Source organism: Ptychodera flava, chromosome 13 (assembly GCF_041260155.1).
Source record: "Ptychodera flava strain L36383 chromosome 13, AS_Pfla_20210202, whole genome shotgun sequence".
In the NCBI taxonomy this organism is placed as follows: Eukaryota; Metazoa; Hemichordata; class Enteropneusta; family Ptychoderidae; genus Ptychodera; species Ptychodera flava.
In genome coordinates, this window is record NC_091940.1 from 31,313,649 (window position 1) to 31,341,595 (window position 27,947).

The 27,947-nt window shown below is 39.9% G+C and overlaps 1 protein-coding gene across 1 annotated transcript; it reads right to left on the reverse strand.

Moving 5' to 3' along the window:
* Positions 1-8,148: 8,148 nt before the first annotated feature.
* On the reverse strand, positions 8,149-27,749 carry LOC139148151 (uncharacterized). The gene is made up of 5 exons (XM_070719460.1): positions 27,532-27,749; positions 21,204-21,414; positions 13,738-13,863; positions 12,475-12,659; positions 8,149-11,860 (listed from the first exon to the last, which is right to left on the reverse strand). The coding sequence occupies exons 1-5, from the start codon at positions 27,547-27,549 to the stop codon at positions 11,648-11,650; spliced, it is 753 nt and encodes a 250-aa protein (XP_070575561.1). The 5' UTR covers positions 27,550-27,749; the 3' UTR covers positions 8,149-11,647.
* Between the last annotated feature and the right edge of the window lie 198 nt (positions 27,750-27,947).

Below are 27,947 nucleotides of genomic sequence, written 5' to 3' on the forward strand. Positions count from 1 at the left end.
TAAATTTGCTGGTTTTTAATATGCATGTATATTAATAAGTGGTGTGAACTTATTCTTTCAGATCAACACTACATGAACTGACGGCCAGTGAGCGTGATGCATGACAAGACTGAAACATTTAAATTTCTTTTTGACATGTCATTACAACAATGATTTATTGCCATTAAAGACATTAATCATTTTTACAATCTGAATTTGCTGCAATTTTATGAATTCTGATTGAAAATGAACTCAAAGTTCCATCATTAGATGGTGACAATGATATTGAAATGTAGAAAGCGAAAAGCTGCTTGGTGCAGTAGAAGATTCAAAGTCATTTATCATAAACATTACATGTTGATAGTATTGTGAAAAAATAAAGAGTAATCTGTATCTTCTTGCCAGAATTTAAACATTTTTACAAGTTTCAGCAAGGCGTCAGTTTTATAACAGTTTTATTTTACCATATTTTGATTATGGTCTTGGTGTTTGGGATTGTTGTAGTCAAAAAGGATATGGATCACTTGAACTGTCTTTTAAAGCGGGCAATGCGACTGATTTTGAATTGTGACATTGGTACCTCATCCATTGAAATGTTTACACTTCTATAATGGTATCTGCTATCCCATCGCTATAAGTACAACCTAGTAGTGTCTGTTTACAAGGGTATGTTGTGGCCAGTCTCCTCCATACATCCGGGATATGATAACAAAGTACAGAGATCCATAAAGATATTTAAGATCTGTAACAAGTTCCATTTGCTAGAACCGAATTATTTAAGCAGTCTTTTCGAGTAATTACCTACAACAATTTGCCTTCAGCAATAAGAAGTTGTACAAGTGTTAGAGTTTTTAAGCAGGCTTGTTACAAATTTTATCGACAAAGCTTTTTCGACACTTTTACACGAACCTGTCTGTGTTGTAATGTTGTTGTTATCCTGTACTTGTCTTCTGTGTATAAGTTTTCCTTGTGCTCGACCCCTGGGAAAAGAGGCGTATACCTATCATGGCTATTGAGTAAAATGGCTATTGAGTTAAAATAAAGTTTATATGTTCTTGTATTGTAATAAGATACTTATTGCATCAAATTGTAAAAGATTTATAAAAAATACGTATTTTAGTTAGGTAAATCGCATAACCTCATCATTAATTAAACCTGTACTTTTAGAACAATAATTGTTAAAATAACTGAACTCAGGTATAGCCTTGAAGCTGTGATTCTTGTAATTTTTTCCCCTTCTGGCTCAATATGCACTGCGAGTGTGCATTTCAGAAAAATCAGTGACAATCAGTAATAGTTCATTTATGTTTTTTTTATAATAAATTTATATTGACCACTTCAGAGATACAAGGCTTCAGTGAATCGCCTCATTTTTTATGCTTAATTTTCTGCACTTGTATAGGGGAGATACTTTCTCCAGCGCAAAAGTTCAGGATGAGATTCTTTGAGAAACGCTACAATGAGTATCGTCGCTAGAGGGCAACCTTCACGCATGCGCTTTAGCTGTTTTTTTAGGGATTTGCAAGGACTACCTGTACCCGCCAGTGCTATTTTAAGTTAACATTTCCGTCTCACGGTCTTATCGCCAAAACTGAGGGCACAGCGTTTCAGTTTGATGTCTGTGTAAAGGACAGTGACAAAATCAAACTTGGAGAAGAATCTTGTAATGAGCATGACCTGAAAATTCAGGAGTAAATGAGTTGTATTTTCTGTCAAAACGCACGAGACAACATTTTGACTTCGCGATTTTTCTGCAATATAAACTAATAAAACACTAAATAATGCACGATTTGGTAAATTTAACTATCCATCTATCGATTCGCCTAGTTATAAGTAACATAAGTTGAATTCTCGATGAACTATAGGTGAAATTTCTTTGCAATGTGTAACGCTAGATTTAGCGATTTTTTTTTGAAATTTTCGCGTTCCATACCACCCACGAAGGAAAATCGATTTTGCGCGTCTCGGGTATCTGCGTCCGCACTGTTCAGTGGGTTGCACCATGTTGTAGTTGTAAAGATTCAAATGTGTATGTGCACCATTTACGTTCTTTATCATGTATTTATATGGATCGGCGGCCATATTTGGGTGCGGCACCTGTTTATTATTTTGTCTTACAGAAACCTCCCCATGTAGTCTCACTCAGTTGATAATTATCCTTGAGTAAACATCTCTGAGTAAGAACATTTCTATGAACTAAATTTAATCGAAATATAAAATCATGAAAATTATGCCAAAAGTTTTAGCTCATGTGCCTTTAAAGTTTACAGTATTACATTTGTAATAGCTCTTCAATTCAAGTGTCAGCGAAAGTAAACCACGTTTTTACAGAAGTTCACCCTCACTCCTTTCACAACAAAACTTTAATTGTCTCCTGAAATGAGCACAAAAAAATCCAGAAAGTGTATAAGGCAAAGTGTGTAAAAATTTGGCATAAAAAATCGAAAGCTGCTTCCTCTATGTACAATTTCAGTCGAACAAATTTTTACAAGAGTTAGTTCGCCATAGTTCGAAATGTGTAATATGTGCAATCCCAGAAGCCGAAACAACGCAACCTAAAAGGGGCGAGCTCTGCCTTAATAATACCTATATAATAATAATAAAGGTTTATTGCAAAAAAACATTGTGACCAAAAGGTCAAATTACGTTTATATACAAGACTTTAAGAAAAAAAAAACTTGTACGAAAAATTTACATTGCTGTCCACAGCGTTGTAAGAAAAAAACCCAAAATAATGTTCAATCCGTTACATATTTATACGTCAACAATACACTCTAGAAAAACACCAGACTAACTTACATACTGTACAAAACAATAAATTAGACAGTGAGACTTTACACTTTTGTCAACAAGTTAAAACTATAAACAACGGGACTGACTTCTTTACGTCGTGTCCGACATGGAAACACTACACGATTACGATTTCTTGTCGAGTAACTGTGAGGAACAGGTGTAGGAATGTGGTAGTTGAGCTTATGATTTGGTTTTACAATATCCCTTGACTGTGTTCCTGCTAATAAAAGTTGAAACAAAGGTTTTGGAGGGCATTGCAAAATGAAATGTAATCACCATAACTGCCTCGGTTGTGTGGCAATAAGGCCACGGAATAGAGCTGTGAAAACTGAGAGGTGATTCTGGTATTTACAGTACTTGAAAACCAAACAGCTCGTTCATTTTTACGACATATTTATCTTGTTAGGAAGGCAAGGAAGGGTAATGCATCGATGTACACACCTGTTTTGAAGTTATATTGTTTTCGATTTCACCAACGATTGTAATTTCTATTTGAAAAGTTTCTTTAATGAACTTTTCTGCTATGTGCACGTGATCAACATAGTAGTACTGTTCGTCACGAACCGTACGTTCAAATACTGCACATGGAAATTATGGTCTCCCATATGTCCTATATGTTGGAGATACAGCGCTAGAAGCCTCAGTTGTCATGAAAGAAAAAGAAAACGACGTGATCTTTGGTTCAGTAACTCCTCTGGCACCCGTGATACATACAACGCAGACCGTGGTGAAGTTGGTATGTAACGTCGGATGTCCATGCGGCAGGTCAAGCGTAGGCGAGTCGGGCTTCGGAGTCATCCTCCATCCTAGCAACGATAACACCTGGCCATGCTCGGGGAACCAAGATACGTCTTCTAACGCGTTGCTGTTGTTGTTAAAAGATACCAAATCTTACTTGTTTTTGTTTGTTTGTTTGTTTGTTCAGTATTTCAATATCGTTGGGGTTGCGGGGAAGCTACATGCACACAAACATCATTACAGATGAGATTTAGGCCTACACGCAAGCATAATCTTCGCATGGGTGGGTACCTTGACGATATTGTTCCATTACGGGGTTCTTGTTCTTGTTTACATCGCTGTTTGTTAGTAAATTTAATTTGAAAGACACTGATTTGTTGTTGCTTTCGTTTCAATCATTTGCATAACATCTGATGTCAAGGAGCGTTCATGCTTTATGATGCGGAACTTTCCCAGAAATACATCGCCATACCCGTATTTGTTTTCACTCTTTGTTAAGTTGTCAATGAGCTTTTCAAGTTCCTAGGCTGTAGAAATAGAACATCTTCCTGTTTTACTTAGAGACTCGTTGTTCATCCCGGGCACTCATCCCAGGGGCGCTCATTAAATTACTATGCCCTGTCCATTGCGTTTTAATTGGTCGAGCTGAACCACGTGACTGCCCACAACTACACAATGATGGTTAGTTTTCATGCCCGTGAATTTGAATAATATCGTAAACATAGTAACTTTACGGCTAAAACGAAAAATGTGATTTGTACAAAGATCATAATCAACCACAAAATAAAATGGAGCATTTGTGGGCCAAGTTTAGACGCCTTTTTTCAAAAAAATCTCCGGATTTTGAATTTTTTTGCAGCGCGCACTACTCACTGACAAGTTCTGGGGCCCCGTTGTCGTTCGCACGGGAAATTTTCGTAAATTTTGACGGTTTTTCGGGGTTCGTTGATAATATAATTGAACTAACAGACTCCGCGCTGACCATTAACGTTTATTTATGGGCACGGGCGAGAGGAAAGTTAAATTAACGGGCTCGGCAAGCCTCGCCCGTTAATTTTTGGCTTTCCTCTCGCCCTTGAACGTTAATGGTCAGCGCGTCGTCCGTTATTTCTATAATCACCCGCAATTGTTTCAAATCTGCAGACGACACTAAGCGTATAGTCACCTGATCGGTCACTTTTTTCAAAAGCTATTTCCCTAGCGAAATGGTCATCGGAAAAATACTGTCCGACGTCACTTCTTTCAATCATTAGGACCAGGTCGTATCTATTTTATTGTCACGTGACGTGTTCTGGCGAATTGCAATGCCAGAAATATTCTTTGAACAAGTGCTCGGTCACATGACCAGACGCAATGTCGTCTGCAACTTTGTAACAATACCTGGTGATTAGAATGGGGATAAACGACGAACCTCTCCGCTCCGACAGCGTAGGAACTTGAAGAGTTCATTGATAACAAATGTTCAAGTGCAACGAAGAACGTTATACGGTATGCTATAAAGGACAGTTTTTGCTACTTTTTGTTAAGAATTTGGCACTAGCCTACTGTTACCCCCATTGAGATTCGCCCAGTACAAAGCTTCTGAAACAGGGTTCTCAAAATATGTTATTTTAGTGCCTATATATCTGAACACATTCAAAGCAAAATTATAGAATTCGTGGTATGTAACGCCTGTTTATTACCCCTTGTGGCCTTGCGTTATCAGGAATTCATCGCCATATCCCTCAACCTACGGCCACAGGGAATAGCCTGAATAGTGATGTGTTTCTGGTAACGCATGGCCCATCTTGGCAATAAACTTAACGGAGCTATAGGGCACCCACGACCAGGTATTGGCACTAGAGGGCCGAAGGCGACCGGTTTTACCTGAAAGGCGGTTGTCGACGGTCTGCACTTGTACTTCGAATGCCATAGTATACGCTGTTTTACAAAGCCACATTCACATTCCCTTAGTATAACAATGCCATGCAAGGTATTAAGGTAGTATGCGCCTCAAAAATGAAAGGCTTGTGTAAACTCTATATGGGGGAAAATTAAATTTTGAATTTTCGAAAAAAAACTAAGACGTTGAAAGTTTTTCATTCTCCAAGAGCTTTCCCAGAAGTGGTAGATCAGAAAAGTATTGTAGGAATTTGAGAGTCCTGGTATCTGTCCCCGAGGCGCATTTTACCTTAAATGCAGGGTAGGCCTACTAGTATAGTAAAGTTGCAGCAAATAAAACACCGCGCCGGTGCGCTTGCTGTCACCTTTTCCGACGCAATATGACATGATATAAATATATAGATGCAATGCCAAATATTACATTGATTTAATTCAGTGTACCACGCGCCCGGTCTCCCCATCACCATGAGTGTACCAACAAAGATTAATCGTACACATAGACTGTTGTTTTCCTCCGTCCTGGAAGATTCCCGATAGCAAATTCGTTGTTCAACTGGAGCCATTGTTTCCCTCCAGCGACAATTGTTCAATGAGTAACGTAGCAAATGCAAAGTCGGAGAGAGAGAGAGAGAGAGAGAGAGAGAGAGAGAGAGAGAGAGAGAGAGAGAGAGAGAGAGAGAGAGAGAGAGAGAGAGAGAGAGAGAGAGAGAACGCTTTCGAGACGACTGATTAATATATGTACGATTTTCTTGATTTTCATGTATCTAGATGTCGTTGTTGTTAACACGCACACATACATGTGACATCCCGTTGTGTTCAAAGATGAAGTCGAAACGATTCAAAAGTTGTGTTGGTTTGTAGATCGCGCCTCGGGGACACATATTCGGACTCTCAACTTTTACAGTTCTTTTTTTAACTACCACTTGTGGAGGATCATTTTGAAGCTTAAAGGTATACTGTCACCTGTTCCAATGTTGCCACAGTTACCATGGAAAGAGAAAATCTAACCAATCACAGATTTTAAAAGGGTGGCCACTTTTTAAAAACAGCGCCCTCTCATGGGCATTTTGAATACCAAGGAACGCCCCTTTGACCATATATGGGCATATTTAGATAGCAGGTGACTGTATACCTTTAAGCCCTTGGAGAAAGAAAAACTTTCACCAGTTTAGTTTTTCGAAAATCGAAAATTCTATTTTTTTTCTCCATAGAGTTAACACACGGGTGGCGGCCACTTTAAATATCGGTAATTGGGTAACGTCTTTCTCTAGTACTAAAAAGCACGATGAGGCCTGATTTTTATTCTCGATTTTGAAAGTCAGAAAGAGAATGGTTGAAAGATTCCTAAAAGAAAGTTTGAGCAAAAGTTTCCGTCTTTGTCTTTTTCGAGGCTCATACGGGGAACCTCGAACTGAGACCAGTAAACTGTTTCTAGTATTTCGAAGCTTTTGACCACACTCTTACCAAATCAAGAATAAAAATCAGAGGTCACCGAGCAAACTTTCCTGCTAAGAACAAGATACCTAAATATTTACCGATATTTGAAATTCAAGATACTAGTAGTCGCCACCCTGTATTAATTGACAGGGAAAATAACTTATTTTCACGAAACTGAGTAAGTGAGAACTTCATAGCTCCATGAGCTTAAAATGGGCCCCAACGAGCAACAGACCAGAAAAAAGTTGTAAATGTTTGAGGGTCCGAATATCTGTCCCTTTAATAGCATATTCTATCTTAAACAGATACACTGGAACTCAATGGCGTGACCCCTTTCAAATTGTGAGTAAATGAGGGGACCAAAGCCTTCGCAGCCTTTTCTAGTAGCAAAATTGCTTTAAAGTGTGATCACAAGCTTTTGGTTGTCCGCTCTAGCTTGCAAACATTGTTCGGATTTAGAAAAGAATGACTTCATCGCATGACATCCCCTGTCCATTTTCCCACCATCAAAGCTGAACCTTGCTATCTACATATTAGATAACCTTGCCGGCCTATTAATGGAGCTAGATGTATTTGCAGACTTCGTATTGAGACAAACACCTGTCATGTCACAAAGACAGCAGAAGTGAGAGGGACGGACAGTCTTCATTGACATCACTATTATTTGAATTAAAGCTGATTTCAGTGGAGTGGAAGCCTAGATTTAAAGTAGATGTTCAGTTGACAGTCGTTTAATCCCGAGTAATTCTCATTCAGTAACATCGGGACACGATTACAGATTCAAATCAATGACAATAGCGTGATTTATACCCATCTAGACTTGTCGTTACAAGCTCCTGGTGTCTTTGTCATTCGTGGGATACTAAACGTTTCTCATGAAGGTTATTTTTTCTGTTCTTCCAATTCATTAGGGACCTGTCAAGACTCGCTGTTCTCTTACTTGACACAGGAGTAAAAGTTTCCTATTTTTCTGCGTCATTAGGTGAATAAAACTAATTATTTGACAGCTGTAATCTTTCCTGACCTCTGACCGGACAAATGCATGGGATCGAATGTTCAGTAGAGCGTCGTGGAGTCTTCAACTTCTCATCTGCGCTCTCAAATCAATGAGCTTTGACATAGATTACTGTAAAATTTGGGTAGTACATTGTTGAAATATCACCAGTTTACCGTTGTGTACACTAATGTATAAATAAATATCATTATCACCATAATAGTCGCACTAGTAACAACAACGAAACAAACGACAATAATGATGATAATATTATAACTAGTACTAATAATAATCATAATCATAATCATCAGACTCATCACACACCGTTGACGTCTTTGTCATATGATCATCATCATAATCATTTATTGCCATATATTACAGTTTATTTACAAATCAAGTTTGATTTTCATGAAAAGGCAAGCAGTTATTCAAAGAAAGGAAGGCTATTTTTCGGGATCGACGAGAGAGATATAATTACTCAACCCTAACACACCGACGAAAGAGCAGAGAAAAACTCTAATTGTTTTCCGACAAATCAGAGTAACGGTCGTAAATCCCCGATGCAAGAATAAAAGGCATGAACCTTGCGTATTTTCAAGTATATGTTCTATTAAAGGCCCGACGTGACTTTTGAAAAAATTTCCATGATTTTTTTTTGTTCTGGAAAACGACCGGAGAATTCTTCTCGTTGTCCCTGGCGCGGCGAGTTGAAATACGATAGTGATCACATCGCATCGTGTGCTGTACGCAAAGTTGATTGATGAAAAATAAATTCCACTCCAGAGTGAAATGTAGCGATATCTCATAGACCCCAGTCCCTGTGATTTCAAGTTGAATACCAAACACGATTTTGGGAGCATCGCAAGTAAGAGTTACCTTACAAATAGAACAAAATTACCTGAAAAAAATGCATTTAACGCAGTTGGAGTTTTTAAAGAGATAATATCGCTGTCTTTAGAAATAATTTCTGACAATTCGTGCCACCGTATTTGGAGAGAGATGTTAGGTAGAAAATCGAAACATGTTCAAAAAACGATCGACAAAGCATATAAAATATAATAAAAGAAAAACAAGAGAAAGTATGTTATGACATTTTCAAGTCTTTATACCGGAAATTTACCTCCGTGAGATAATAACTGCGTCTAATCACTATATTGCACAGTGTGCAGCGTCTCGGAAGCCTGTAGATTATTTGCTGACTGAATATCATTGACATTAATCACTTCAAAACAGCCAACCAGCTGTACATCAGCCTTTAGTTTCAGACTCCTTAACTTGCTGTGAATAATTACAATCTAACGACAAGCTTGTTGCCTCCCAGAGCCACTGCACATGCCCAAAACTTCGTATCTAACACGTATGGCCATTCACCGTCAACGTTATTGCAGTTCATGATTGGCTTTGAGAAAGCACTTTTATAGCTGCAGGAAAGTACCAAAATAAGCTATATTATCTCCTTAAGGTAGATTCGCCTCAGACTAACTTTTAAAGGTCCCGGACCGTGACGGTGTCTCAAGCATTGACGTCAAAAGAGTAAGTGTACACGCATTTATATTGTGTACGTTTAACACTGTTTAATTGCGTAAATTTCTCGGTACTTTAAATACGATTTTGCCGCCTTGACTCAAAATCCTCAGGAGCTTAATCTGTTTTTAACATGGCAGGTTTCTACATGTAAACCGCATAAGACTACAGAAGTCAAAGTAAAGTTTTGCGTTAGACAGGAATTTAATGCTAGAAATGCCTGAACAGATGAAAAGATACAGGAGTTTTCTAGTTTCATAAAGAAACAGAACTTTTTGCCATGAGAATGATTGCATTTGCGTTACAATATTTATCAGATCACTTCGGAAACTTGCTGTGGTGAGGAGTCGATATTTCACCGACAATTATATTACCATATTCTGTCCATCGCATTTTAATTGGTCGAGCTGAACCACGTGACTGCCCACAAATACACAGTAATGGTCTGTTTATATGCCCGTGAATATGAATAATATCGTAAACACAGCAACTTTACAGCAAAAACGAAAATTTGTGATTTGCACAAAGATCATAATCAATCACAAAATAAAATGGAGCAATTGTGGGCCAAGTTTAGACACTTTTTTCCAAAAAATATCCGGATTTGCAAAATTTTTGCAACGCGCGCTCACTACTCACAAGTTGTGGGGCCCCGTTGTCGTTTGCAAGGGAATTTTCGTAAATTTTGACGGTTTTGGGGGATTCGTTGATAATATAATGGAAATAACAGATCCTTCGCTGACCATTAACGTTTATTTATGGGCGCGGGCGAGAGGAAAACACAAAATTCCGGGGCTCGACAAGCCTCGCCCATTAATTTTTAGCTTTCCTCTCGCCCTTGCCCACAAATAAACATTAATGGTCAGTGCGTCGCCCGTTATTTCCATATCAATTTCATCATTGTGCAGTTTGACCTCCTTAGCACAATTTATGGTAAGAGAATTTTATTTAATGAAGAGCGGTGATTAATTTATCTGTATCTAGGACAACTCACTTGAGTGAAGAAGTCCGAGGCTTTTAACGTAATGTAAGAAATAAACAGATAAACTTTGAACGTCTTTGCAATTGTTGGACCACTGTCCAACGCACATCACTAGTCTCTAGACGATGACGTCATTCATCCATAAAATGGCGCACCAAAGTTTGTACATATTATTTACATTCCAATTGGTGATACTTTTTCTCGAGTTTCAAGGCTGTTCTGCGTAGGCAAGTGTGGGATAAGATCATAAAATTGTCTTTTTAAAGCAGAAATGGCGCCTGTCCTTTGCAAGCTTTTATTCATTTGACTTGTATATTTCAGAGTTCACTACATGCCCACTGCTTCAAATTCATACGATAACAGCGTAGCAGATGCTATCATAAACAATAAAACCAGTTATGTTGTTTGCATTGGATGCTCTGAGAATCCACCTATGGTGTCTCGGAATGATATAGATATACCCTTTCCGATGATAAAGCACCGATCCCCCCCCTCCCTCTCTCTCTCTCTCTCTCTCTCTCTCTCTCTCTCTCTCTCTCTCTCTCTCTCAAAACTACAAAGAACAAAAACACAACAACAAAATACAACATTATTGGCGTCGAAGAGCACTGTCACCCAAGTGGTTTGACCAAGTGGTAAGACTTGTAGCTGATTGCTTGTTGAAAAATTCCATATTCCTCATTTGAACGTAGCTAGGCCTCAATATTAACTGTATGGCAAGAGTATGCGGCTGAATTGCAGCAGTCTCGCAAGCATGTCTCAATTGATTGGAACATTTCTGTCCGTTTCATATTTATCCCATTCTGAATACTCTATTCACCAGTGTAAAAAAATCTTCTCCATAGTATTATCCAATCAAGATTAGCAAAAGAATGCGGCAATGGCGAGCTCCAACAATAATCAAACACGCCCTGGGATATTTCATCTCAATGTTCATTACGTTCATTACAAATCCAAAGCCATCTTGTAAAGCTGTCACCAGCAAGCAATGAGTTACATTTACTTGAAGACGCATCTTTGGTTCCTAGACTCCATGATTTAGTATTGCTGTTACATGATTGCGTCCATATTCAACCATGGTCTCTGCAGCAAAGAGCATTTCTTCTTCTCAAAACACTTGTCTGCCCCTTCCTCATTCAATTTACCCGTGAAAGACAGCAAGCAAACAATGTCGACGATCGCTCAGTCAAGGCTGGCTTTCATAACAACTGGCCACGCTTCTCGGTCACACAAAAAGCACCCAGGGTCTTGGACGGCGGGGATTCACTTTTTATCAACTTTCAAACCCGCGTGTCAGGGTTTTCCTCGAATCAGGCGTTCTAAGTGTACACGTAAATGGGCCTAAACAAAGCCGCTCGAGACTTGATGCCCCGCGTAGGCGCAGATTCTCGCAGTTTTTGAAGAACTTCCAATCCTAGTTTTGTCCTTCCTCCGAGTTTGGTAAATTCAAACCGAGAGACGTAATTGTATTTACCGTTGGTTGTGGTTCGTTTATGAAGAGTAACGGCACGAAGTCCACATTCTTGACACACCTGTGAAAAAAAAAAGATTGAGATAGGATCGTTTTGTTGAGGGTGAACTATTTATTCACACCAGCTTCGGATTGTATAGCGGTGTAGCAAAGTTGTTCATGGTTAGTAAAGTTTACAGACTTTTTGGATCAATCTGAGGATTTTTACATCTCATATACATAAATCTTGTGAACAAATGGCATAGAATCTACCAAGCTTTTGAAGAACATTTTCATCAGCTCGACTCTAGACGTCCTTGGCACTGAACCCATTTCTCCGACCCCTCCCCCCTCAAAAAAAAAACCCTCCCCTTATCTTCAACTTGAATGTTCAAATCGCTTTAACGACTTTAACACGCCAAGTGCATCGTCACATCACTAAAAGAAATTTTGAATATTGAATGCTCTTTTTGAGTTTAAATGGTTTGTGTAAGGTTAATGGACGTCAAGTTGGAATCATAATTTAGCCATCTTTTTTTAGTTCTCAAATGACTCTGACAAAGACGTCCACAAGCCATGTGTCGGCCCCATTTAACCTGTTCATCCCTAATTCCTTGTAAACAGGTCCACAATCACTATTGATAACAATGGGTTTGGACCAAACCATAGTGTTGAATGGGTTAAAAGTTGACCCACCTTCTGTCGTCGGACACACTCCATTCCCGACCATATCCTCCAGCTGTTCTCCACATCGATTTTGTCTTCCAGTCCGTCTTCAACTTGTGACCATACGATGAGGTAGACTGTGGTTTCTGTTAATGGGGTCTTCGGCAGTGGTTTAATGAGAGTGTTCGCAATCACGCGTCTTTCTACATAACCAGCTATAGTGAAAATGCAGATCAAGAAATAGTTTATGCATTTCGCGTTGTCATGGATATGATTGAATTCGATAAGGTCATTATAAAGGCCAAACAATTGAACAAGATGAAAAAGTTTACGGTGAACAAATTTTACAAATTTTGTTATTTTTGGGAACGTTTTTATTCCTGTTTAATGGCTTTTGGCGTTACACATATCACGGCGTATTTTGCTAAAGATTACTTCTTTTGCGAAGATTCATTAAACTTTCATTAATTTGTTAATCTAAGCTGAAAACATTGGCAGGGTTCACTTTTTAGCATTACAAGCAGTCGCAAGTTGGACGGAAAAGAAGTGTAAATTTATGCAAATCACGGAATTTTCTCGCTTTCTTTCTCCGGTTTTCACTAGTTCAAAAAACTTTTCATGTCACCTCTTATAAGAAATGTTGATTTGAAGAAAAGTGTGTTGGCCAAGTGCAACGCCAACGTAAGATCTGAAATTAACAAATGACAAAGACATTTTCTTAGTTCAATTGATTGGTACATATTTGGGGTTTATCACAGGTTGAACCGAATACCCAAACCAGGGATTTGCTTTATGTAGTGTGACATTTGAATCAAGTGATGACGAATGTGCTATCTTGTGAGAAAATTGAAATGGTCTCGACGAATTTGGGTTAGTTGGTCGCAATTTTATTAACTGTTCTTCTATACTACGGAATGCTATAAAAAAGATCACTGAATAAAAAAGGGCAATCGATATTATCAGCGTTCTTAGAAGACCAAAGGTGGCTAGAATATCAAGCGAACGAAGTCAAAAGTCAATTGACAATCACAGTCAATGTGAATTTGATTTCCAATTTTCGCAATATAAGTTTGATTTCGACACTACGTTACGCGTATGTACGTAACGCATGTTATTACATACTTTTGGCAAGTCCGCTTCGATATGTCACCACTGTATTGGCTCTGCGTTTCTTGTAAACTTCTAACTAAAGCTGGTGTCGCAACATAATCAAGTGATGTAGTACGGAAATCGCTCCCGTACAAAATTTCTACAGCGTTTGACTTCGTCTGTTGTGATAGCTTCCAAACTCACCTTGGTGGTTAATGACCTCTTGACCTTGACTCGCCAGTACCACATCGGTCCAGGAGTCGTTGTGCATGAATCGTCCCTGCTGTTCGTATGTGTTAAACACCGTGTAGTTGAAATATACATATTTCCCTGGATACAAAATGTCACAAAACTACATTATAACTAACACGATCTGAATAATTTAAAAGCGTTTAATTGTGGCCTGTGGTTCCTGGTCTACCGAGCGTTTACCATAATGATGAACATAATTTCGTCCGAATAATTCTAAATTTTTGATGAACTTGGGAGCAAATTATGTTTGATTTGATTGGTGGTCTTTCCTATGCTGATCAAGTCGATCTGTATCCGAAGTTTACGCCACTTTTGCGCTATACACGGGCCTGGAATTGCCGCCATCACGTCAGAGAAGCGGTAGCTATAACTTTTAACAAATGTTTTAATAATCTTCAAGCATTCATTCTGCTTCACTCTTAGAGTGACATTTTAAGCCATCCGCCGCCTTTTGCCATACATGTTAACTTGGAGCTGATGTTTGGATGTGTACAGCTTTGAATTTTCATAAAACTTTACCTGGGTCGCGCCAACCTCCCCTGTCTCACTTTCCCTTAGGTATTACAAGTTTGGACAAATAATTTTCAAATAGTCAATAGTTACGGACAATCTTTGTATACGGCCATTAGCTCGGCAACCGCCGGAAAGCGAGAACTTGATAAAACATGCTATACAGCGCAAACTCTGGTCAAGTGTCATTCGTGTCATGAAGAAACAATGGATGAAGATCAACAAAAGCGCATCTCGTTCAAGTTAGACAAACGTCCTTGCACCTGACCTTAATAAAAGAATGTGGCGGAATGGTTGACACTCAATAGGTTTTCTAAACGGTAGAACTCACAATGGACTTCATGTTGGACAAAAAGTCATTGGACTTGACCTTAATACAAGACAAAGGCGGAATGATTGACACTCTGGAGGTTTTCTAAATCGAACTCATAATGGACTTCGGTACATTAATTAAAAGTTACGTGATCGTAGCATTGTGGCTTGCAGATCACGTTGATGCTTGTGATTTGATTCTGCAAGTCTTACCCACAACATAAAAACTTTCAAATCACGCTTGCTCTTTATACACTTAAAGTCAATACAATCTTCGTACGAATTTAGCAAACGTAAGTCGACAACACATATCGGAGTCAACGAATATTCGAAACTCCCCATCCACTACATTAGAAATTACTGTTCTAACAAGTTAATATCTTCAATTTGGGTTTTGCTGTGCATTTCAGACTTGCTGGTCTCGGCTATGGTTCTGTAAACTTGATACAGTGCCGTTGTTGACTTTGAATTTGTGACGTCCGTCATATATTCTAAAGAAAATCTCACGATACGGGTGAAAGCAAGACGATCATTTCCAGGTCGATAAGCATCTACGAAAGACTCTAAAACTGGGGATACACTGTGACTTGTTGCGGTTATTCTATATTATTGTAATTTTAAGCGAAACCAGATATGAACTGAAAATGCTCACGTGTTTCATTATATATTGCATTTATGTGCAAGTTTGAACCTTTGCTACATGCTTTGCTACATTTAAAGTGTTATGATCAACACATGAATTTCACCACAGATCAATTCTAAAGGTCATTAAGTATTCAAATATGTAATTAGCTGAAATAAAAATAATTAATTTCTTTGAGTACTGTCATTGTATCACAATATAGCATGTGTAATTACCTTTGGTCAAGTCCTTCAAGCTCTATATGCCAAACCGTGAAAGCTTGTTAGCTATTTATGCAAATTATGAATTAGCTGACATGAAAATGCAAAATGACTTTCAATACTGTTATAACCTGGTATAATGATCAATGTACACAGCATGTTTCGCCAAATTTTATCAAGTAAATGCCAGTATATATCCCTAATTTGGAAGGTTCATTAAATATGCATATTGGGAATTGGCCGAAAAAAATGTCAAATGACTTTCAATAATCTTGTATCATAGTATCTTTAATGTACATAGCAAGTTTTGCCAACTTTGGTCAAGTCAAAACAGATAAATATCGCTAATAAATGCGGGATATCGGACCGCAGGCGGGCGAAGATTGCATTATAAGCGCGCCAACCCAAACTCACTGCATGGACATCACATTTACGAAATCGAAGTCCAAAGTCAACTACGTCATTGTTAGAATAAGAGAGGTTTTCCATAACACGGGAGCATACCACCACAAATTTTGCACAGATGGCGTTGCATTGGCATTGAGAAAGGGTGCATGGGAGCATGGGAACGCGGGCAGTTTCCCTCGCTATGGGTAGGAAATGCATTGAGCAAGACACACTTCCGGGTTCGCAAAAAAACGAGGATCCCATTTACGGGGCGCTCAAATATAACTATTTGCTGTGATACATAGCAGAGGCGTATATGTTTGTGATGCTGAGAATAACATCAGTAAATAAATGACGGGTTTTAAAAGTTGACGTTTTTTGCGATGAAACAGACTTCTGAAGGTAGCTCGCTTGGGGAACACGTCATCCCGGCCGCTGTCCGCTTTGACCCCAGTAATTCACACTAGTTTTGGTCGGCCCCAGGTACCCAAGTCACTTCGACCCCGTCACACTTTTGCCTACATGTCCACGGAGACGATTCAACATGTTCCACAACAAAGCCAAGACAAAAATTGAAAATATCAATAAAATGGCTTCACAAAGGCTGAAATACACGATACTCGATGAAGTATGAAGTTTATGAAATGAAATCAAAATTGACAACACAAGTGTTTGTCTCGGGTAATACCACTTGTCTACAGACTGTTTTTTCCATACAGTGCAGTATTTGTCAGTGACAAATTAATCTTTGCAATACATTTTTTGCGATGAGCTGGAAATTTGATTAATATCGAGTTAATGTACATAAATATTCCGTTATTTACTGGGACACGTTTATTTTCTCGATCCGCTATCTGCGGACTACGTGCTGAAGTACATTGTCTGTTCATGTCAACGATCGTTTCTCCCTCTGCAGAGTTTCTGTATCCCGTTCAACAACGCTGTACCTCGATCACACGATAGTGACGCTATGTAGCTGTGCAGTATTGAAACTTATCATAAAATGGCCACCTCGTCTAACAGTAACACGTATTGTCGTACGGAAAAAAGACTGCAAAAGTAAGACTTATGAATCTTCATCAGAATTGAACACATCATGATTGTACACGAGTATCAACCGTGAATGCACGTTGAGCTCGGCAGTTACACAAGCATGGTACGCTACATGCATAGCCCTACGAGTATGGCGACAGTGTCCGGCTTTGGCTACGCCGGGGGCTACGCCGCCTACCGGAGGTGGGAGGCGGCGTAGCCAAAGCCGGACACTCTCGCCATACTCGTAGGGCTAGCTACATGCACTGCCGCGATGCCGATCGTATGCATTCCAAGGCCTATCCCGGAATTTGTTTCACAAACAACCTCAAAGCAGAGCAAACATACTTCTATGGACAATGACGAATACGTTTCTTGGCGAAGCAAAATCAAAACAGTGCAGAAGTACATGAAGTAGGTCATGGCCTTGGACTCTGTGCACGAACCTGATTGGACACTTCAATACCTTTGACCCAAAGTTATTATTCATCAGCACTTCCATGCCATGAGGCTAGGTACAGAACGTATTAGCCCTGCGTACGATGCTGTGTGTTCCGCTACAGCTAATAGCCCCGCTCACCACAGCCCTGCAAAGACCCGTACGTAGAGTTGGTGACTTCAAATCCATTTTTGGACTTGACGTAAAAAGCCAAATTACTGCCGAAATTCAGCGTTCTTGGGCCCAAGTCGTATCCCTGCCTACCTCAGCTACTCGATCGCTTCCAAAAATGCCAGTCTTTTATTCTTTTTTCGTAAATAACCGTCGATGTCGGCAACTCTCTCGCTAGCCCTGCGTACGTACGCAGTGTACGCTGTGTGTTAGGAACGCACACAGGGAATGCACAGCGTTGTTTTCACTTGTCATACGCGGCGTAACAGAAAAATTAAAACTTTCATAACTTCATTAATATCCAAGCCACGCCCACCAAAACCTTTTCAGTTCTAGCCATTTGAATTCTGAAGATGTCTACCAAATTTGACTGAAATACGTTCAGCCGTTTTTGAGAAAATGGACCCACAGACAGACAGACAGACAGACAGACAGACAGACAGACAGACAGACAGACAGACAGACATCGCTGCGACATATGCTCACGTGTTCACACGTGAGCAAAAAATGTTATTGCAAAACTTTAGGACATTGCCATGAAGGCGGTTAGAGAGTGGGGGGACGGCATTGGAGGTGCATCTTTCAATCTTCTAACATTTGGCACATTTTCAAACGGTAGTCGATAAACCAAGCACGTTTTTCCATTATTCCTCATTTTTTGCTCACGTGTGAACACGTGAGCATATGTCGCAGCGATGTCTGTCTGTCTGTCTGTCTGTGTGTCTGTCTGTCTGTCTGTCTGTCTGTCTGTTGGTCCCTTTTCTCAAAACGGCTGAACGTATTTCAGTCAAATTTGGTAGACATCTTCAGAATTCAAATGGCTAGAACTGAAAAGGTTTTGGTGGGCGTGGCTTGGATATTAATGAAGTTATGAAAGTTTTAATTTTTCTGTTACGCCGCGTATGACAAGTGAAAACAATCGACTGTTTGAGGGCGCTGTGAAATGTGCTTGTCCAGGTTGGCTACAGCTGGATAGCTCTGGTTTCAACCACGGTCCCTCCGTGTTTCAACCTCGTATTGAACATTAAAAATATGATATTTTATTACTCATTCAACTCACTATTCAAGATAAAATATCGTTTAGCAAATTAGCTTTATCCTTGGTATTGATTGTTTCCCTCGCTGCTCGATCGCCAGAAATGAGTACATACGTTCTCTACCTAGCCTCATGGCATGGAAGTGCTGATGAATAATAACTTTGGGTCAAAGGTATTGAAGTGTCCAATCAGGTTCGTGCACAGAGTCCAAGGCCATGACCTACTTCATGTACTTCTGCACTGTTTTGATTTTGCTTCGCCAAGAAACGTGTTCGTCATTGTCCATAGAAGTATGTTTGCTCTCCTTTGAGGTTGTTTGTGAAACAAATTCCGGGATAGGCCTTGGAATGCATACGATCGGCATCGCGGCAGTGCATGTAGCTAGCCCTACGAGTATGACGAGAGTGTCCGGCTTTGGCTACGCTGCCTCCCACCTCCGGTAGGCGGCGTAGCCAAATTCGGACACTGTCGCCATACTCGTAGGGCTATGCATGTAGCGTACCATGCTTGTGTAACTGCCGAGCTCAACGTGCATTCACGGTTGATACTCGTGTACAATCATGATGTGTTCAATTCTGATGAAGATTCATAAGTCTTACTTTTGCAGTCTTTTTTCCGTACGATAATCCCGACAATACGTGTTACTGTTAGACGAGGTGGCCATTTTATGATAAGTTTCAATACTGCACAGCTACATAGCGTCACTATCGTGTGATCGAGGTACAGCGTTGTTGAACGGGATACAGAAACTCTGCAGAGGGAGAAACGATCGTTGACATGAACAGTCAATGTACTTCAGCACGTAGTCCGCAGATAGCGGATCGAGAAAATAAACGTGTCCCAGTAAATACGGAATATTTATGTACATTAACTCGATATTAATCAAATTTCCAGCTCATCGCAAAAAATGTATTGCAAAGATTAATTTGTCACTGACAAATACTGCACTGTATGGAAAAACAGTCTGTAGAATAGTTCAACTTCAAGTGGTATTACCCGAGACAAACACTTGTGTTGTCAATTTTGATTTCATTTCATAAACTTCATACTTCATCGAGTATCGTGTATTTCAGCCTTTGTGAAGCCATTTTATTGATATTTTCAATTTTTGTCTTGGCTTTGTTGTGGAACATGTTGAATCGTCTCCGTGGACATGTAGGCAAAAGTGTGACGGGGTCGAAGTGACTTGGGTACCTGGGGCCGACCAAAACCAGTGTGAATTACTGGGGTCAAAGCGGACAGCGGCCGGGATGACATGTTCCCCAAGCGAGCTACCTTCAGAAGTCTGTTTCATCGCAAAAAACGTCAACTTTTAAAACCCGTCATTTATTTACTGATGTTATTCTCAGCATCACAAACATATACGCCTCTGCTATGTATCACAGCAAATAGTTATATTTGAGCGCCCCGTAAATGGGATCCTCGTTTTTTTGCGAACCCGGAAGTGTGTCTTGCTCAATGCATTTCCTACCCATAGCGAGGGAAACTGCCCGCGTTCCCATGCTCCTATGCACCCTTTTTCAATGCCAGTGCAACGCCATCTGTGCAAAATTTGTGGTGGTATGCTCCCGTGTGATGGAAAACCTCTCTTATTCTAACAATGACGTAGTTGACTTTGGACTTCGATTTCGTAAATGTGATGTCCATGCAGTGAGTTGGGTTGGCGCGCTTATAATGCAATCTTCGCCCGCCTGCGGTCCGATATCCCGCATTTATTAGCGATATTTATCTGTTTTGACTTGACCAAAGTTGGCAAAACTTGCTATGTACATTAAAGATACTATGATACAAGATTATTGAAAGTCATTTGACATTTTTTTCAGCCAATTCCCAATATGCATATTTAATGAACCTTCCAAATTAGGGATATATACTGGCATTTACTTGATAAAATTTGGCGAAACATGCTGTGTACATTGATCATTATACCAGGTTATAACAGTATTGAAAGTCATTTTGCATTTTCATGTCAGCTAATTCATAATTTGCATAAATAGCTAACAAGCTTTCACGGTTTGGCATATAGAGCTTGAAGGACTTGACCAAAGGTAATTACACATGCTATATTGTGATACAATGACAGTACTCAAAGAAATTAATTATTTTTATTTCAGCTAATTACATATTTGAATACTTAATGACCTTTAGAATTGATCTGTGGTGAAATTCATTGTGTTGATCATAACACTTTAAATGTAGCAAAGCATGTAGCAAAGGTTCAAACTTGCACATAAATGCAATATATAATGAAACACGTGAGCATTTTCAGTTCATATCTGTTTCACTCCCTGTGAATGATTGCTTCCCGCAAGCAGGGTGGTGAATATTGTTTAAAAATCACTCCCCATACCTTTTATCCGATACATAATTTAGTCATAACACACATGCGTATCGTCCTCATTAAACCAACTGTGGAAAAGCCCCCTCCCTCAACTAGTTCCGGGAAATGCAATATCTGGATTTACGAGAGCCCTTGTGTAGCGACATCATGGAAACCAATTTACGTCTGTGCGTTTGTTGTGGCCACATAATATCGTCACAAAATAAAAAAGCGTAGTACGGTAATCAACATTTACAGTTTGGAATTATGGAATCCTAAATAACAACAACAACAACAAAGAACAACAACAACAAATGTAATAATATTAATTTGTCAAGCAGAATGGAGAAGTTGTAGCAGAACTCACCATCATCTTCTATGTTTCGGCATAGGATGCCAGAGATGAACTGTTTGTGAGCTTTCAATTTCCTGGTAGCTCTCTTGAATCCCCGTTCAAATGACTTCAGGTCGTTGGAACCCGGCCTGACTCGCTCATAAAATCCCATAGCAAGAAAGAGCTTCAATTTCATCCGGCAAGGGTTGTCCATCACCGATTTCCCACGGTCGGCTGCAGTCGACTGAGACGTGAAGAAAGTGAGGGTATTGTTACATTTGCACAGTCATATACTGTCAGAACGACTTGATAAATTTAAATGAAGATCATATGAGGTGACACTCATGTCGTAAACCAAAGTTCCTCAGGTCATACTCTCAAGTATACGATATATAAGATCATGTCAAACCGATATATATCAAAGTATTACACAGTAATTTTTTACCTTCGATACATTATTATGACCGAGATTCGCTTAGTGTAAACCTCTGTGCAAAACAAAACCTAATGAAAAAGGCCTTGTCTTCATTCTTGTTTGCTGGAAAACGACCACTTGTTGGTGGGGTGGGGTTCCCATGCGTAAACTGAAGATGACGTTACCCCGGGACGTTACCTCAACGCCGTGTTCTAATTTGAAGACTAAAGGGGCTATAAATTGATTGCTGTTTTGTTCTGAGTAAATAATAGACAAGGATGATGTGTAGTACGTCTTGGTAGCATGTCTTTGGTGGGTGCCGTAAAGAGGTCATCCGTTTACGACAACGATACATTGATGGGCCATGAAAACTATTCGGGTCCTTTGAAACGAACTCGTAAAATCTGAACGACCTCGAACAGGCGTTGAGGGACTCGATCTTTTGATGAAATCGGTGGGAAATCTTTTACATGTAATTTGCGGTGACGTTAGCTTGGCGAAAGCGGGTATAGGCATAGACAGTAGAGAAACAGGTTTCTCTACTGCCTATGGTATAGACTAGAAAAACAAAGAACAGTACAAGTTTAACACTGAAATAAATAAATGACCCTAAAATAGGGGCGTCTTTATCCAAAAAAGCACAACATTCTTTCAATGATACATATCTAGCAGTTAGTCTTCAGTTTATCAGATTTTGCTAAAAAGTTATGTTTTTCACAGAAAAAGACCCATTCGTTCGTTGAAATGTTTGTGACAGCCAAAGAACTGTTCATGAACAGAATGAAAATAAACTTTCAACGCGACTCTGAAACGTAAAGGCATGCCGTAGTTCCGACTGGTACAGTTTACACTCCAAGAGCCATTTCGATTTGTCTCAATTTCACTGCTGTAGTGCAAAATTATGTATCTTTTCCCCCGAATTGGTTTGCGTTTGAACACTGGAGAGTTTCCAACACCCGTTTCTACCTTCTATGGTTTCAACACTGTCCCTCCACAAAGGGACCGTGGTTGCAAGGCCTCAACAATTATTTCGAAAATTCAACGATGTCACCAAAATCCCCGAAGTTTGACTTTAAAAATCGCATTTGGTGGCACAATAATATCAAACTTGAGGTCGTAGACTTCGAATATCAAATGTTTTGAATCCTGCGAAATCGCTTTCCGCCTTCTAAAGAAGAAGGGAAAATCACAATCAACATGCGCAAACTGTTTTTGTTAAAACCACTAATCAGGCTGACAGAAAACAAGCAACCATATATCATCTGTATCCCTAGAGGTAAATAGAAGGAATCGCTGATGTTTGTCGACGTAAACTCTCCCTTTAGTGCAGTATAATTGTATAGCAACTGGTTGACAATAGTTCATGAATTTCGGTCGGAATGTGATATTGTTTACCGGCTTCGTAGAGAAAACTTGCTATTCTTGTCTGCAAGACTGGCATTCATCTCCGAGTACCAGTATGCCATAAAACTATGCCACAATACCCTTTTGTCTTCTTGTAGCATGCGGGCTTTGATAATATGTGATGCGTGGATGACTTGTAAAATCGAGTACACCACTTGAATGGCAGCGTCCAAGGTTTAAAAATAGGTTAACCCACGTGAATTCTCCAGAACTTGCGCCATTCATGTCAATACACTATGTACATACACATAAAAACATCAGATGTGTCACAGTGCATGACGGGCCATTAGGGACTGGTCAGTTTCTTCAGCCTGGGGGGCCGGTGGATTCATGGGGGGGGGGTCACCCTGTTTTTGACTTTGGTGATGGGGGGGGGGGGGTCACCTTGTTTTTGAAATGCTCAATAGGGGGGGTCAGTGTGTTTTTGAATTTTGACACAGGCTCATCATTGCCTAAAATGGTAGTGTCAGCCACAAATTTCATCATTCAGTTGTATTTTTTGGCACGCCCTTGGGGCGCGTAACTTTAATAATCAGTCATATTTTTCAGCACACCCAACTTTAACATATCAAGCATACATATATCAGAGATATCTGTATGTTCAATATTTTTCAGCGTGCTCTTCAAGCTCATTACTTTAATATATATCAGACATTTTTCAGCATGCCGTTCAGGTGCATGACTTTAATATGCAAGGCATATATATCAGAGATATCAGGATGTTTCATATTTTTCGGCGCGCCCTTCGGGCGCCACACTTTAATAAATCAGAGATATCTTGATGTTTGCTAAGTGAAAGTGTACCATTATGAAATCTGCATTTCATATGAAAAGGATGACAAATTTCTGATACTTTTCTGTTCTCTCTATGAGAATTCAGTATGAGAAAGCAACATGCACAAATATTTCACAATATATATTTGATACAGTGACTTATTTTAGAGATAGAAAAATGACAAGATATCTTTCCTTCTCATTGATGCAATTATTTTCCTTTGTGTCACAGGTTTTCTGTAGAAAGATGCTTTTTTATGAACAAAATAACAGTTAAAAAGGCAGTTTTTGTCATTATTAGCTGTGCTTTTATGGTTTCAATGTTACAAGAAAAGGTCCTCTCAGACACTGTACACATCAGATTTGGCTAAAAAAGCTCTCTATGGCTCCTTAGGAGATTTAATTGGATGGTTGGCAAGTCTTTACACCCATCAAGTTTTTGATTCACAGCTTTTTCCTCTTTGATATTAATGATTGACATCCATTTCTGTACAACAGTTCAGGACATCTGGTTAAGCATAGAAAGTGTGAAATACATTCAAAGCTCATTCAAAATAAAGCTCATTCAAAATGTACTGTATTCAAACTTAAGATTGACACTTTGAAATTCCTATCTTACAACTGACATGTCAACAATTTCATTAAAACATAGAATGACTATTTAAAATATAAATATATGTAAAATGTAAAATGTAAAATATAATATAATATATATATATATATATATATATATATATATATATATATATATCGAAGTATACAGATGTCCTCGAGGGAAATTACAGTGCTCAATGCAAAAAGCAGAGCGTTATGGATTGCAAGATGCATGAAACTTAAGTAATAGATTTCATTACTTTGTACTTGAAGTAATCTGTTTTATTTATTTATTTATATATATATATATATATATATATATATATATATATATATAATTTTTTGTCCACCTTTTGCTTTACCTATGTCGCGCGCCGGGGGGGGGGGTCACCTTGTTTTCGAAATTTGGAATAGGGGGGGTCACCCTGTTTTCAAAATTTGGCATAGGGGGGGTCAGCCACTTTTTGACATCGGCAAAAATAATCCACCGGCCCCCCCCCCCAGGCCGAAGAAACTGACCAGTCCATTAATGCTCGAAATAGACACGGAATGTCGATGACTGAATGCGGTAGGATACTCTAATTTTGACTTTCTGTAAATTTGTACAAGTCGAACACCTTTGCGAAGCTGTACCTGGTGGGCGTGTTCCGGGGCTTGAACAAGCTAGAAGTGGTCGGTTGTCAACTCCACACAAAACAAGGAAAGCTTCGGTTTATTCTAGCATGGATGTTGAGGACTATCCTTTCTCTACCAGTAGGAAAACTGCAGGTAGTTACTCTAGTCATAGAGATAGAAGCGAGACCTTCTAAAGACTTTGAAGTTGAAAGTGACTTTTGTGACGACGGCGTCAACGACCTCTTTACCGAAATTGGGGAGAATAAGATTTTCAAGTTGATTGAGGGATTAGTTCAAGGCAAGCCTCTTTATAAAATAATCTCACAAAATAATCAGTGTAACAGCTATGCTAATGGGTTGTTTGGTCCTCTCGTACCTGAAATTAATTAAATTGGGGAATATCCTCGGACGAAACATCAAATCCCGGGCGAGTTTTCGCAATGCTGGAGTAGTGCTATCTTTGAAAGGGCATGTAGGGGGTCTATAGAAAATCTTTCCACGAAATTCAAAACAGGCCCGTGAAAGGAGAACTTTGAAAAGCGACAAGCTCACTTTATTATGATAATTATTTGTGTACAATAGTATCAGAACCAGTCTTCCTTTGCTATACTTCCTCTTTTTAGTGTTTTGTTCACAATACCCTTGGTACAAGTATGGAGGTAGTCTGTGTCCTACCCTCCATGACACAACAAAAAATCCTGCAGCTTTCGCGGTCTTGGGAAAGGAGTATGGGCAGCATAGAATGGGTCAAGATCTTACAGACCATGCCTCTAGCCCATACCACAGTCGCATGTTGTTTAGACAAACGGGGAAGACCTGTGTAAGTTGTGGCAATGTTTCTTCGTTCCAGGGACTGTGCCATGTGCCTTTGTATTAGAAAAGTCAAGTTCAGAGACATTTTTATTTTGTGAACTTTCAAGGATCTAGCTGTGAGTCCATAAGCTTACATATGCCAATGGTTTTCTGATGCATTTTGCGTCTCTCATGTACTGATTTATATTTCGACTTTTCACACCGCCACCATATTATTACCCGTCAGAAAACCACCGCCACAGTTACGGACCCAAAGATAAACAAGGTCTTGTTTCTGCAAAGCACGCGATGATTTACAAACTTCAGACAATTTCAAGGTTTCGAATGGGCTGCAAATGGCGGACAGCCTGAATTCGTTGGTCTATGTGACAAGTTTACGATCCGTTTCATTATTTAGCGTTGGATTCCCTGACAACAGCACCCTGGACGGCATTCACCGGTATCTATTTCCGTTGGATAGTCAGGTGACCTTGAGATTGGCGAACGCCTTCTACTCGTAACTTGGACAACCGCTGCTCTGGGGATAATGTAGACTCTCCACAGTCGCTGTGCCTTGTTTTGTGCGCGCCAAAGTTGGGCCTGCATTCGAAGGCTACGCTGTGCAGCTGTGAGCACGCGCTGCTAGACACAGCGACTGTCCGTTCTTGCAAGTATATGAATATTCATAAGGCAGTGCAATCAAAAGAAAAACCTATCTAACTGGGCGGAGAGAATATATACTAGTAGCTGGTAGACCAATATACACGGTATGTTTTTATTTTTCATTTTTCATTTTATTTGGCTATGGTACTTGTCATTTTTTGTTTGATTAACGGATTTGTGGAGTTCTATAAAGTACCCGGATCAGGCAGAAATCCGACCGGTCGCTTGCAAGAACGTCCAGACCCTGGGATTCGCGTCGCGTCTCTGAAGGGCGCGCGTGTTCCAACAAGGGGAGAACGCGAATCACAGGGTCTCTGCCAGACTAGGGATAAGGGTGTGCGATTGAAAACAAGTTACAAACGCTTATGACAACCAGCTTGCTTTCCTTCGTTGAAATCAAATTTTACGTATCTTACCGTCAACTCACAGCGTTGGCCGCAATACTAACATGGACACTATGCTGGCGACGTTGAAGGAGAAGCCATTGTATTCAGGTCAAGAGAGCAATGACCGCGCATGGGAAACATTGAATTTGAAGCCCCTGGCCACATCGTGGTGGTCGCATGGTCTGTTACTGTTGACACACCCACCCTTTGCCCCTTTGCTTGCATTGGCGGAGCTATGAGATGAGCTCTGCATGCTGGGTGTGGGCGCGGTGTATGTACGACAATGCCGCTGATATCAAATTGCTGATAGTAGCCCCCTCGATAAAATTTGAAAGAGTTGAAACGCGTGGCGAGGCTGGCATTCTCCCATGTTCTGTGCACAAAATACTTGGTGATATAAATAAACATGTACCGCGCGCAATGTACTTGTTGCGAACGGGAAAGCCCGGGGAAAGCGTGGAGGGACGGTGGCGTAAACAACATTATGAACACACTCCGCGTGTCGGGAATGACAGCTTCGTAGGTCTAACGTCGAAAACACGCCTTTGGTTGAACCTCTCCAAGTGCCAGTGAACTAAGATGCAAGTCTGTGAGGGATTTGCCCCTATGCTTGCATTTATTACTATAGCTGAAAACAAAGAGCGCTTGCATGTTCACCACCGAGAACAAACATGGCGCGAGCAAGCCTCACGGAGTATGAAAGTTTACTTGTTCTTACCTTGTCAACAGCCTTCATTCATCAGAAACCTTGCGCTTTCAACCTCCAGCTCTGCAGCTGAGCCACAGGGCAGTCGGCCTCCCCGGTTAACTAATTCGAGTCCGGGAGCCAGCCACACCACTATTCACGTAGCGCGAAGACCGACAGCAAACGGGCTAATATAGGACTGCAGGGCCTGGTTTGAGGAACAGGCCAGACTGCATTCACCGTCCTCATTTGCATTAATTGCATAATAAAGAAAGTTTACATATTCATCATATACATGAAGGACGGTCTCACGGCTGTATACGTACGTGTCCATCTTGACTGGAGTCTGAACACCTGTGGCAGTATATATTTGTGAGGTTATTTGTGGACAAATTTAATTATACTGAGAAAGTGCAGAATCTAGTCTACTATCTCCACTTTCTCTACCC

What these genes read in the sequence shown, in the direction of transcription:
- LOC139148151 (XM_070719460.1), bottom strand. An exon ending in CCGAAACATAGAAGATGATG is followed by an intron (nt 13,864 to 21,203) that starts GTGAGTTCTGCT and finishes TTTTGTATCCAG; the next exon opens with GGAAATATGTATATTTCAAC. An exon ending in AGTGTGTCCGACGACAGAAG is followed by an intron (nt 11,861 to 12,474) that starts GTGGGTCAACTT and finishes TTTTTTTCACAG; the next exon opens with GTGTGTCAAGAATGTGGACT.